Source organism: Gouania willdenowi, chromosome 14 (assembly GCF_900634775.1).
Source record: "Gouania willdenowi chromosome 14, fGouWil2.1, whole genome shotgun sequence".
NCBI classification, from domain to species: Eukaryota; Metazoa; Chordata; class Actinopteri; order Blenniiformes; family Gobiesocidae; genus Gouania; species Gouania willdenowi.
Window position 1 is genome coordinate 16232956 of NC_041057.1, and position 12729 is coordinate 16245684.

Below are 12729 nucleotides of genomic sequence, written 5' to 3' on the forward strand. Positions count from 1 at the left end.
AAATAGACACAGATGCAGTACGCCGGCTTCACTCAATTTACCACCTCTTATCAATTGCTTCCCTTTATCTTTTATAGTGTTGTTTTTTTTTTTTTTTTTTTACCCCAATCACAGTCGTAGCTTTATCCTTTTTCTCCCTGCGAAGCGTTTATTCAGCCACTACTTTTCGCGGCATGTGATAGCTCCTTTCAGCCAAAGAATGCAAGAAAAAAAAACAAAGAAAAAATGGAAAAACAGATGAAAGGATAGATGAGGAAGGAAAGCAGACTCAAGGCTTCTAGGAGAGACTAGAAATAGATGTAGATATGACTCAGCTGAGCTGTTTGTTTGTGTCTGATGGTTTGGAAAGGGTTACATTGGCAGAAGAAGACAGTTGACGCTATACCGAGAAGAATTAGTGTGTATATTAAATTATCCATGTTTATGCATTTTTATCCAACCATATATATTATATAGAGATTGGCAACTTTTATGACAGAGGGAGACAGTTAAATGTGATTGTCTGATCTGAGGGCCATATTAATATAGGAAATAACTAAAGCTTTGTCTATTTTAATTCCCTGGTTTTTTGTTTGATTTTTTTTTTTTTTTTTTGAGCAATATTTCACATGTTAGTCATTTGTTGCACTCATTTGGTGCATTCATTTGGTGCATTTTTGTTGTCGTATTGCGTGTTTTTGCAGTCATTTTGCGTATTATCTGTTTATTTAAAAAGCATTTACTCAGAGCCACTTGTGGCCCTTAGGCCACCAGTTGTCCATGTCTGTTATATATTATGGAATAAGCAATGATAGTACATGAAATAAGAACAAAAAAAAAAAAAATTTATGCAGAAATATACCTAGAAAATTACAAATAATTTCAGTGTTAATTAACTTATACTTGGGTTAGCATTTTATTGATATTTCAATTATTTATTGTTTTTGGGGGTTGCATCCCCGCCCTGTCTCCACTGCCTATGTGTTAGCAACAGCGTAGAAGGATTTTTCCATCTAATATGGGCTGGCAGTTGTTCTATGGGCCTCTGCTAAAGCTCCATCATACCAAGTCATCAGAGAAGAATCAGAAAGTGTTTTAGCTGTTTAGCCAAGACGTGCAGCAGACTCTAAACTGTGTGGAGGGCAGGTGGAAAGCCGGGGTCTTTACCTCAGCAAATGCAGCGCTAGTTATGATATATAGTCAGTCGTGTCTGGAGGCGAAACACAGAGGGAAAAAGTTCCGAATTACACCAGGCAAGCTGTTACGGCTCAATAACACAGGCCTGTAATCGCCTCACACTTCACACACGCACACATGAAGACAGACAGCCCCTCGGTCGGGGCTGCATTTTACGAGGAAACACTCCGCACAAGGTGATCAGCATATGTTTTGTTGACATAAATTTGAAATTTACGGCTGCTGTCAAAAAGTGACTTTTGGACAAAGTCGATTATTAACCAAGTAAATGGCCTGCGAGAGTTTTATGTGAACTTCCTTAATGGCTGCAGTCAGTCTGTTTCAAATCACCCTCCCTCCCTTTCTACCTCCTCTCTCCTAAATCTACACACACACACACACACACACACACACACACACACACACACACACACTATTACACACCTATCTTCATCTATTTCATCAGCATGGGAGCAGACAGTTACGATGGGAGTGGTCTATCTCCCCTAAATGGCTAAGCTGAGACATTATTTCAGTATCCTTTTACATATCGTTAAACCTTGTTTGAGCACTGAAGTGTGAGGAACCAAATTACTGAGCAGCTATTATCTGCTCGGCACAGGCACACAGGACATTTCAAGGCATATAAAGCATACCCAAAATACAGACAAGGACCTAACGGTGCTTGTTATGGTGTCTTTTTCGCTCTTTATTGCCCTGAGATGAGTTAGTGTCGGATTCGTAAATCACCTTTAAATACTTTTACGTTGACCTTTGTGGTACATGAGGCAATGCAGGCACATTTGTCACCTAATGTCCATATTGTTTGGCTACTCTGAGTGAAACTGTACCATGCTTGAGTACAGAATGGTTGGTCACGGGTGCACGAAACGTATGACCACAAGAGATCACAACTTGTTTTGAGGAGTTGTTTCGTCTAGGGATGTCCCGATACAACTTTTTCATTTCCAATATGATACCGATATTGCAGCTTGCGTATCGGCCGATACTGTTATTGAGCCGATATCAGCATGGACCATACATACTTTTAAAAATTTTAGTTTTATTTTTTTTAATAAAATAATAATAACTTATTTTGTAGTGTGGAATGTTAGAAAAGGCTTGAGAACAATAGTCAGCAACAGTAGGGATGAGAAAAACTGACCCATTAATTATTAACCATTTGGTTACATACATTTTAACCTTCAACATAATATCTACAGTATTCTACAATTAAATAAATATAATAAAAAATTAATTGAAATTTGATACCGATATCCGATATTTGTTTTCAGGCTGATATCGGACCAATATCGATATCGTATCGGGACACCCCTAGTTTCATCGGGATCCATCTCTCTGTGAGCTGGTGTATTTTTAGAAATCTTAAATTACATGATCTCTGTCACCGTATCCAAAATCTGTGTAAATTATGAGCCGGGCCTCTGATATTTTGTGGCTATTTTGCAGAAAATGGATGGGAATCACAATATTAATTTCCCACTTTACGGAAATGGCAAAATGGCAACAAATTTGCCTTCATATACGTGTTTTAGGGGAATATCACATTTTTTCACTGTATTTTAAACGGGTTATTAAATGTGTAGCAAGTGTTTGGATGAGTTAAACAGACTAACATCTTATACCTTGGGCTACAAAATCTCAAGACCACTCGTTTTCAGGATTTGAGCATACTTTTCTGTTTTTTGCGAAGCAAAAGAACAACAATATTAGAGAATTTAACTGTAATTCCTTTTCAGCATCTTTTGCATGATTCTGGCATGTTTAGTGTTTTAGTAATGACTTCAAATGGACAGATTGAGGAAATTACTATATCCTGATTCCTGAAATGGGAATTTGGAAAATTTGAAACTGAAAACCGAAGCCAGTACTCTTGCAGTGTATATCCCCTGTCTTGTACCAATCGATTCAAATTGTTCTCATTTTGTTTTAAATTACGAAGATACTTGTTGGAATGATGTCCACCACGGCCACATTGTTGGAAAAATGAACACTGCACTGGTTCCACTTCCAGTACCCTTACTAAGTCTATCCATACCTTATCAGTGCTCGGTCAGAGAGGCACAATGGTCAGAGTGAAGAGGGACACAAAAGACCTTTCAAAGGCATTGTGCAGCATGTGTGTTGTGGATTACCACAAATGTGTGTTTTCCTGTTATCGGACTGGAAGCGCAAGTACATCCCATACGACCCGTGAATAAGGAAAAAATCCGAGTTCAGCCCTTTTCTCGTTCGATAGTTGGTCATTCTTCATAACAACAAAGAAACAAACTGTTGTTTAGTTAGGTTTAATAAGGAAAATACTTAAGTTTAGTTTGTGTACCTTTTGATGGGCAGCCATGGAAACATTTTGGTTCTTTTTTTTTGTCTTTTGTGACAGATATTGCATTAGACTTTGGCTGTCCCCATGTCTGGCTCTCTTTTTTTCTTTAAGTGTCCTCCTTCCCTTTTGGGGCCAGTTGGCATTAATGGGACCTTTCAATTACTCCCTGCCAGCCAAAGGGCTTTCATTCTGCCTTTTATTTTCATCTTCCATTCTCCACACAGTCTCTCGTCCTCTCCCAGCTCCCCTATATCTCATATTTCCCTCCTACTTCAAAGTTTCAAGGATATTTAGAAGCAATTAGTTGTAAGCGAAGGTGGATCACACTTGATTGCCTGATACCTCTTAAAGCTATTCCTTCTGTCCACGCGATTATCTCTTTATCTGTCTGTCTTGGTTTATGCCTCTCGCCGTTTATCCTCGCTCCTCTGGAGGCAGAAAGGGAGAGCTGTAAATCAATTTGCATTCAACATCTGACATCAATCGCTCATTTTTCGGTGGAGCGGCACCGCCTCCTCCTCCTCTGTGGCTTTGGGAGAGTCAGTGAGATGGATGGCTGTCATCTCACCCAAGTTGCACGGATCTCTTATCAAGGGCATTGTTTCCCCGAGAATGCACTGGGCTCCTCTCTCCTTGCCACCTGACTCTTCTGGGTTGACTCTGAAATCTTTTTGACGTTGCTTTGTTTTGTTTGCCTAAAGAAACACTCTCACAGGAGATTCAAACCTGTTTTATGTGCATATTTTTTGGCATATTCTGTTTTAGATTAAGGAATCATTGTCACAGTTTGGATTCTGCAGCCTAGTATCATCATCCCAAACTCTATGACTAGTGTTTGATCATTTTGTGAAGGCAGTGGTTCTAAAAGATTAAACCTTGCAAATCTGATGTGTCTCCAACTTGACAAACAGCCACTGCAATCATGAATGCAGGTTCTACCTTTGTGTACGTGACAAGGCAGTATTTGAGGTTGTTGGGGGGGCTTCGGGCACTGCAGCACTTGTTTGACACCTTAATGGCTTTAGAACACCTTCAGATATGCCCTAAAAATAATAGACAAGGATTTCGTAACCAAGAGAGTCATTGGGTTTGACTCGCTGTTGTCTGCTGCTGTTAGTTACCTAACCTTCGAGGCCTTCAGCACATAATCAAATATTGACCCTGAGTCTTGTCTGACCTTGTGCACTTCAACTTTGTTACTGCCTAATGACAGTCTGTTTAGGAATAGGCAATTCATTCCAGGTTAGTGTGCCCATGTGCAGTCACAGTTCAGCGCAACTCTGTCCAATAAGTGGTTTGCATGAGTAAAGTAGCCTTTACGGGGTTGATAATGCTTCTACCTAATGGCACCTTGTGACTCAGCGGTGCGGGTTAAGCCCCAGTGCTTCTCACAGACAGATACTTGTGGCTGCTGAACAGCTTGTTGCGCTGATGGTTTTTGTGAGGTATTGATGTTATGATTGATAGAGAGTGACATTTTCTCATAAACTTCCAGAGATTGATGGCAGAAAGCATTGTGTTGTGAGCAGTTTGAAGAGCCACTTTGTTACAGACGATCATATACCTTTTGTCCAGTCTGATTGATTTTCGCACCAACTGAGATAAATGTTAGTGAAAATTGTTTTTTTTCTCTTTTTTCTTGTTTGCCCACAGAAAGATGCACAGTGGAATGAAGACCTACAGCTGTGAGCTGTGTGGGAAGAGCTTCCTGGACAGCCTTCGTCTACGAATGCATTTGCTGTCTCACTCAGGTAAAGAGGTCGAATCAATCCTGAAACACTACTGCAGAGACTTGTCTGATGTTAACCAAAATCAGGAGGGAGCTTTTGTTGTACTGGTACTGTTGTCAGGGAGAAAAATCATCATTTAATTAAACACTGATGGTACAATGGGCCTGATTCATAAAGCGCTTTATAACCACCAAGGTTGTCCCAAAGCGCTTTACAGCTCACACTTCACACTTACTTTTACACACCAATGGGCCAGAGCTGCCTTGCGAGGCGCTAGTCAACCAGTATTTTGCCCAAGGACACTTCGACACATAGCCAGGTATAGCCTTGGGATCGAACAGCTCGATTAGAAAACAACCCCTCTACCATCTGAGCCACGGTCGCTGATGGGTAGGAATTTTCAGGTTAATGAATCACATTAGGTTTTCTTGATTTTGGCTGGACTGGAAGAAAAAAAGCAGATTTCAGAGTCGTTGTCCTCAAACACACTGATGTAACAACTACATTCAAACAATGTCCCTGCTTAGCTACTTAAAAATAGGGCTTTAACCAATCTTTGCTACTATAAACGTTGTATAATTTACTGCATCAATTTAGGTGCAAACAAATTTGCTGTTACCCAAAATGATCAGCCAGAAATGTACATACATATTTAGCATGGCCTACCTCATATTAAGGCATTGTAGAAAAGCCTGGCTTAGTTGGGATTTACTAAGATACCATAATTAGCAAAACCCGAATGACTGATCTTAGTATGAAGGTTCTCAAACACAAATTTACAGTGTTAATGCAAATAGCTGTCCAACTCTTGTCCAATTCATCATTTAATATATCTAACATTGATTAAATAATTTTTTCTTTTTGTAATCGTTGTCTTTTGTTGATTTTTATTAGTTATCTATTTATTTTTTTATTATATTGATCAAATAAATTGACTCAAACTTTGGGAAACTTGGTTTGGTCGATCTGTTTTTACAATGGACATTAATCTATTCAATGCTACTGAAGTTATGCAACACATTTTTTTGTATTATTGTTAAGTGTTAAAGAAAAACATTTTTTACATCTCGATAAATGGTAAGAGTCAGTTGCTTGTTAGCTTGGTCCTGGTGGTAGCGCCTTAGAAAATACCACTTTAGCCATTTTTTATTCCTATTTTGGCCTTTTCCCTCTTTAAAGATTTTCTTTTTTCTCAAGAAACTAATAAGAGTATTTTCAGCTTGCATTTCAGTGAAGGGTTGGGTGGAATAAATGTGTTTAAATAATATATGGAACTTAATTTTCTCAGAAACTTTGTTCTTAGCGTGTTAAATAACTCTTTAAACCAGACCTGAAAACAAATTCTCAAAAACACGAAATACCAGTAATAAAAGGCAAAATGACAGTGAAATTAACCGAATGACTCCAAATACATAAAAAACAACAACAATGGGAAACAAAAACATACAAAACAACACAAAATGACTCCAAAACAATACAAAACGATAGCAAAACACACAAAAAGTCACTAAAAACACACAAAACAACGAGATACACTAAATAAAATAAAACTGACTACAAAGAACACAAAACAACAGAAAAATACAAGAAACAAAAACACAAATTAACATGAAAAATTGACGAACAAAATGACAGAAAAACACATGTTAATGCTGACATTGGTTATTATTCTAAATGCTGATATGAATGTTGATAATGTGGCGTTTGCATTTGACAATTGCATGTTTGTGGCCCCTGCTGTGGTTAAAGCTGCTTTTTTTTTTGGTTTAGCCAGGGAACCACATTAAAGATGTTGCAGTAACATGTTTTTTTCTTCTCTTTTAAAAAGAGAAGCACATCTGCATTTGTTTTTTACTTGGAGTTATGCTCGTTTGTAACTTTTGGAAAAGAACTAACCCAGTCATGGAGTTAATAACTCTTCAGCCTGCGCCGTAAAGCTGAGAAATGTAAACCAAACGGTGCCTGCACATCATCATCCTGTCATCCTACACCTATAGGTGACATTACAGGTCTGAAAGGTAGAACACTGGACACATTGATTGGTCGAGCCTGACACTATTATTCCCTCCCCTGATCACACCAACACACCCCGCGGTCCCCGTGCCCTGAATTAGCTCAGCTCGGTTTTTAATGGCACGGTCCGTCTTTTATAGGCAGCAAAGAGTTCCCCCTCTCCTAAGGCTCTAAGTGCAGATGGTTTATTGAGGCACTGTAAAAGCCATGAGACCTCATGAGGCAAACCCATCTGCGCACACTTACACACTTACACACACACACACACAACACGTTTGTTGACTTTGGAGCAAAGATTATGCCCTTTGTTGGGAACATTTGATTTTCTTCCAGCATTTCACACGGAATAGCGCACAGAGTATAACACTAATCATCAGGGCTGGTGATGCATGCACTTATCTCACCAAACCTTAACCAGTGAATTAGGTGTTGCTCATTCTCCTGCTTTATCCTGCTTTATTATGACTCGGACAAACTCATGCTGTGTGCTCAGTTTATCCAAAGTTACACTCAGCAAATATGCACTATTTTTAATCTGAATGGCCCTGTTGCAAAGTAGCTGAAGCTCATTAGCACTGCATTGTATCCTGCAACCATAGATATACAATGGTAGGTAGGAACACCTTACTGGATGTAGTTGTATTTACATTATTATAGTGTAATATTTCATAATTACTAAAAGAGCTTCAAAAGCAGTGATGAAATGCACTCATCGGGTGACTCACCGGTTGTGTGCCAAAAGTGGAAGTTGGAATATTTATTAAAAACAACAAAAAAACACCTGGATAATGAAAAATATATCATTTTATAATTGTGTGGCCTGGTAACAAATGATAAACTGAGCCATTGGAGAAAATGTTATGTAATTGTTATATAAAACTGAAGGTCTGCACTTTATTTGAAGTTTCATACATAAGGCTGACATTATGTTGTCATTAGCACAAATAAGGTGTCACAAAGGCTGTCATTAACTGTTTGCTAAATTATGACACCTTTGGAGCTATGTTGGCACTTTTTTGGTTAGGTGGAGAGATCTAGTGGGGTTAGGTAGGGTTAGGGTTTCATTGTGTCGTGTCAATTTCATGTTAAAGTAAAGTGTTACCAAACAGAATTTTACTATAATATTATACAGTAATGTTTATTATTATTTGTTGCTATGTAATGAATATATTCTACTATAGTGAATTTTGGGGCTTTTGATGCCGTTTTTCCAAAAAGTAAATATATATCTCATTATGTCCATGTCCACAAAATTACTAAACCCTAATTTTAAATTTTCGGCCACGCTGCAAGTCTGTCATGTTTTGGTAGGTGTTACAGAATGGTTCTTTAATGTGATGGATGTAATTGTGCTTCTGTTTGTTTAAATGGACAGAAGCTGGTTGCTGTGTGTAGTAAGTCTCCAGTAAGATGGCAGCTAAATGGTGTTGTTTGTTGGGGTCATGTCCTGTATTTGTAATGTTTTGACTGCTTTCCTGTATGTTCTGTGTGTTACTTTTTTGATTTTAATAAGCTGCTGCAGGTACACACATGTATAATGTACATGTATCAACAGGCTTTCACTAAGTTGAACAAGGTGAAAGCTCCAGTGGAAAAACCAAAGCTCAAACCTTCAGTAAAGCATCCAAACGGAAGATGTGGGCAGTGTATTTATAGCTACAGTGGCAGAAAGTGCACAAACTTTGTTATCCCTTCTCCCCGTGCACGGCTGTCTCGACGCACAACATCAACCTGTAACTGTTACACACATCAGTGTTGATTCACTGCCGCTTTGGTCGGGCGTAGAAGGCAAAACAAGCGTCTCAGTGCAGACAGGCGATGGTTAGGGCAGAGCCGGTGCTGAGGCAAAGCTCCTTTGATAGTTTTTGTTCTGCAGCACCTCCGCCTCCACCGTTTGACTTTCAAGGCTTTTTTCTTTTTTTTTTTCCCTCCGTCTGACACCCCGTCTTGATTCTTATCTCATCTCTCTGTAATGATGACACTTCACCGAGTCCCAAAACCCTCCACCACAGCCCCTCCTCCTCTTCCTCCTCCTGCACCGCTGCCGCCATCAGCCTTCAGCTCGCTTCAGAGGAGATAGAATATTGGGGGGATGATGTGAGCGACTCCAGGCTTTTTGTTATGCGCGGTGTGTCGTGGATGTGGAGCGTTTGAGACGCCGCCGCCGCTGCCTCCTCCTCCTCCCTGTACTCTCCCTCTGTCTGTCTGTCCATCTGTCTGTCTCTCTGTGCTTGTTGACTTGGCAGCGTGCCTGTCTGGGCTGCCTGCCACCTCTGAGGGTACAGTATGTACAGTCTATCTTGTGCCAGGCATTTATTTTTTTTTCCCTCTCATCTTGTTCTGACTCAGTCCTCGCTCTTTGTTGATGTTCTCCTTTTTAATCTGCGACTGATGTTTAGTGTTTGACAGCCTTTGCTGAGCCAGAGCCTGTGGATGGGGGTTGGATGAAGTGGTGAGGTGGGGGGAGATGAATGACTCAGCCTCTTTTTAGTATAACCAAATTATTGGACAATAGCAATACATAATTCAGGTTCTACTTATTTTCTAAATTAGATGTGATGACTAATCAACATTTAATCACTGTTGAAATATCCAGCATTGTATTTAAAAAACAAGTGATTCATCTAAAACTCATCCATTCATTCATTCATTCATGCATACTACTACTACTACTTTGAGCACTAGACTAAACACCTGGTTATGCATAAACCTAATGTGTTTTTCATCTAACTCAAGTTTTGGACACTGAAAACGTGGTTGTAGTGTAACTAACATCTAAAGAGGAGCAGTTCTCTGTTTTAATCAGCAAACTGTGTATTAACCAAGCCCTAAGGTTAAAGCTAGAAAGTACTTTTGGCGACTTTTTAAAAAAATGCATTCGTTACATCACACCCTTTCACCTCATTCAGTGATTTCATGCAACTCATGTAAATAACACAAGGTAGTTCATTAGAGGTAAAGGGGGCGGAGCAGAGGTCACTTCAGGCTATTTGCATGAGTGCGTTTCAAACTCTAGTGAGTGGGGCTGACAATAGTCTGGTATTCTGTGTTAACAATATTACATTCATGTTGGAGGGGGTTCAATATTATATATATACTGTATATATATAACACAATTCAATAAGACCAATAATAATAATTACCAGTAAGACTCTTTATGAAGGCCCACATTGCCATTCATGTTTCCGCTAACATTTGATCTCACTGCGTCCTAATCCTCTGTTTACAGTGCACTCACTCAGTAAAGGGTTCTGGGATCAGTCCCATAAGCATGTGTATGAGCTGGTGAGTTAGAACGAGACCTAAAGCTCATTAAGAGAGCTCTGTCTTCATTTAAGTGGCAGATGGAGGGGAAAGTGTAGAGCTGAAGGGCAGAGTGTGACTATCACTTGGCATTGAAAAAACATTAAGGATTAGTTTAACATGGCAACAGTAAACATTTGCGTTCTTCAGTAAATAATGTTAAAAGGAGGCCTATACTGTACATATCCTTAGACCTTCTACCTAAATAAACTGTGGTTTCAAATAATACGAGCATGAGTTCATCGTTTGAACTCATCAGTGATTACAGCGAGTCTTTAACGTCCCTGTTTTTATGCATGATGAATTTCAACTATTGATTACTGTTGATTGATTAAGTTTTGAAATTAAACATACCAGTGTACATGACTTTCATCCACTGTGCAGCTGTTTCCATAAAGGTCATTCATCTGTGAGTATCTATATCAGACATGGGCAACTGTTGGCCCACCAAAAAACACAAAAAAACTTGTAAAAACACACACAAAAAGAAAAAAAAATAATCATTCATACATATTTCTCAGGTGTGTATATGGGGGACGATGGCTGCCTCTTGGCTTGGGATCTTGGGGGCGTCTGAGGGGATGCTCTTTTTTTGGAGGGGGGGGGAGTGGCCTGGGGCTCCTTGGCCCCCGCTCTTTTTCCCGGCCTGGCTGCTTCTTCGGGCCCGGGGCGGCACTTGGGTTCGCAGAAGCGGTTCTTGCACAAACATTGGTCATGGATGCACTAGCATGTCTTGGATAAAACTCGTACTGGGCTTAACCTAACTTTACCTTCTTGTAGTGTTGACCTTTTACAGCATGTGAAGACAAAGTTAAAAAAAATGAATAAATAAAATAAAAGCTGAAAAATACAAAAAATTACTCATGCTCAGATTGGTCATCATTCTAAATGTTAATATAAATATTGATAATGAGGCCCTTAGATCACACTTATACATTTTTGAGGCCCCCAAAGTGATAAGGCACCCATCTCTCAATATCTACATTATATGTTTCCATGCTAATCTGCCGACGATCAGGGTCATGTGCTCAGGCATCATCTGTAATCGTGGCTCATGTTTTGGCTTGTACTTTCTGCAGTGTTATCTAATGCTTACTAATGCTGTCACATCCTGTGAACAGGCATCATTTTCAAATACTTTACGAGCAAGCACAAACCACAAACTATGGAGCCAATTTTTTTTTATTTTTTTTTGGAGGAAAAACTTTGCAAGTCATGGACCATCTGTGTCCAGTTTAGCCCAGTTTGCCAACAGGTTAGTTTTCTGATTCGGATGCCCAATCTGTGCGTGTCCATTGCCTGCAGAAAGGCCTGGAGTGTGCAGATGAGATGAAAAATGCCAAGAATTTGGATCTGATTTGCAGCGAGGCAGGATGACTGCTCCCACACCGCTCTTTGTTTGCGTTAACTTCTCCGTGGCATTTGTTTGGCTGTTTGGCGCTGCGCGGTTGGGCTGCGTTGGCGTCACGCTGGCTCTTCCCTCACAGTGATGACGACATATTTTTGCCGGCAGGTCTGGATGTTCTGCCAGCATTCCAGCATTTTATGATCGCTCGCAGATGTTCGTCCAGGAACACACTGTACTGTACCCAAACCCAGAAAATTAATGAAACTTGACTTCCTTCCAGACCACAAATTCCTGAAAGTGTGTGTGTGTGTGTTTGACTGTGAGTGCATGCATGAATAAGACGAAAAGCAGCAGACTGGAAGGAGTGGTGGCTATTAAAAGCAAGTCTCGGGAAAAAAGTAGCTTTCTTTTTTACCTCGACTGACATTGACAGCTGCGTGATTACACATGAAACACACTCCATGTAATAAAGTCTGACGGACTGAGCTAAAAAGCAGCAGTAGCTGACTCTTTGGTGCCGAGACATCCTGAAACTTGCCCCTTCACCTGTTTCAACACTTCCCTTCTTTTTAAACGCCACTGGGATTTTGCAGCTGGAGCAGTCTCAGCTGGGCTGTTGCAGTGCAGAGGAGGGCACTGGGAGGACAGATGACTGAGAGGCAGAGGTCCACTGTAGCTTCAGCACCTGCTAATATTTTCATTTCCAAGGCGAAAACAGGCAAGGAGGGGCCTATATTGGAAGTGACATGCCTTTATCAAAGGCTTGTGGGGGAAGGATGTGATGCATGCTAGATTGTCTGAGCTTACATCATTATCTTCATCTTTCTGTGAATAAA

At 40.0% G+C, this 12729-nt stretch overlaps 1 protein-coding gene across 1 annotated transcript in view; it reads left to right on the top strand.

The window, feature by feature from the left end:
- The window catches only part of zbtb16a (zinc finger and BTB domain containing 16a), a 155895-nt gene that overhangs the window by 55443 nt on the left and 87723 nt on the right, over window positions 1–12729 (top strand). The window contains exon 3 of the mRNA XM_028466181.1: window positions 5153–5250. Within this exon, the coding sequence (XP_028321982.1) occupies window positions 5153–5250 (98 nt within the window). The remainder of the gene's footprint in view (window positions 1–5152; window positions 5251–12729) is intronic.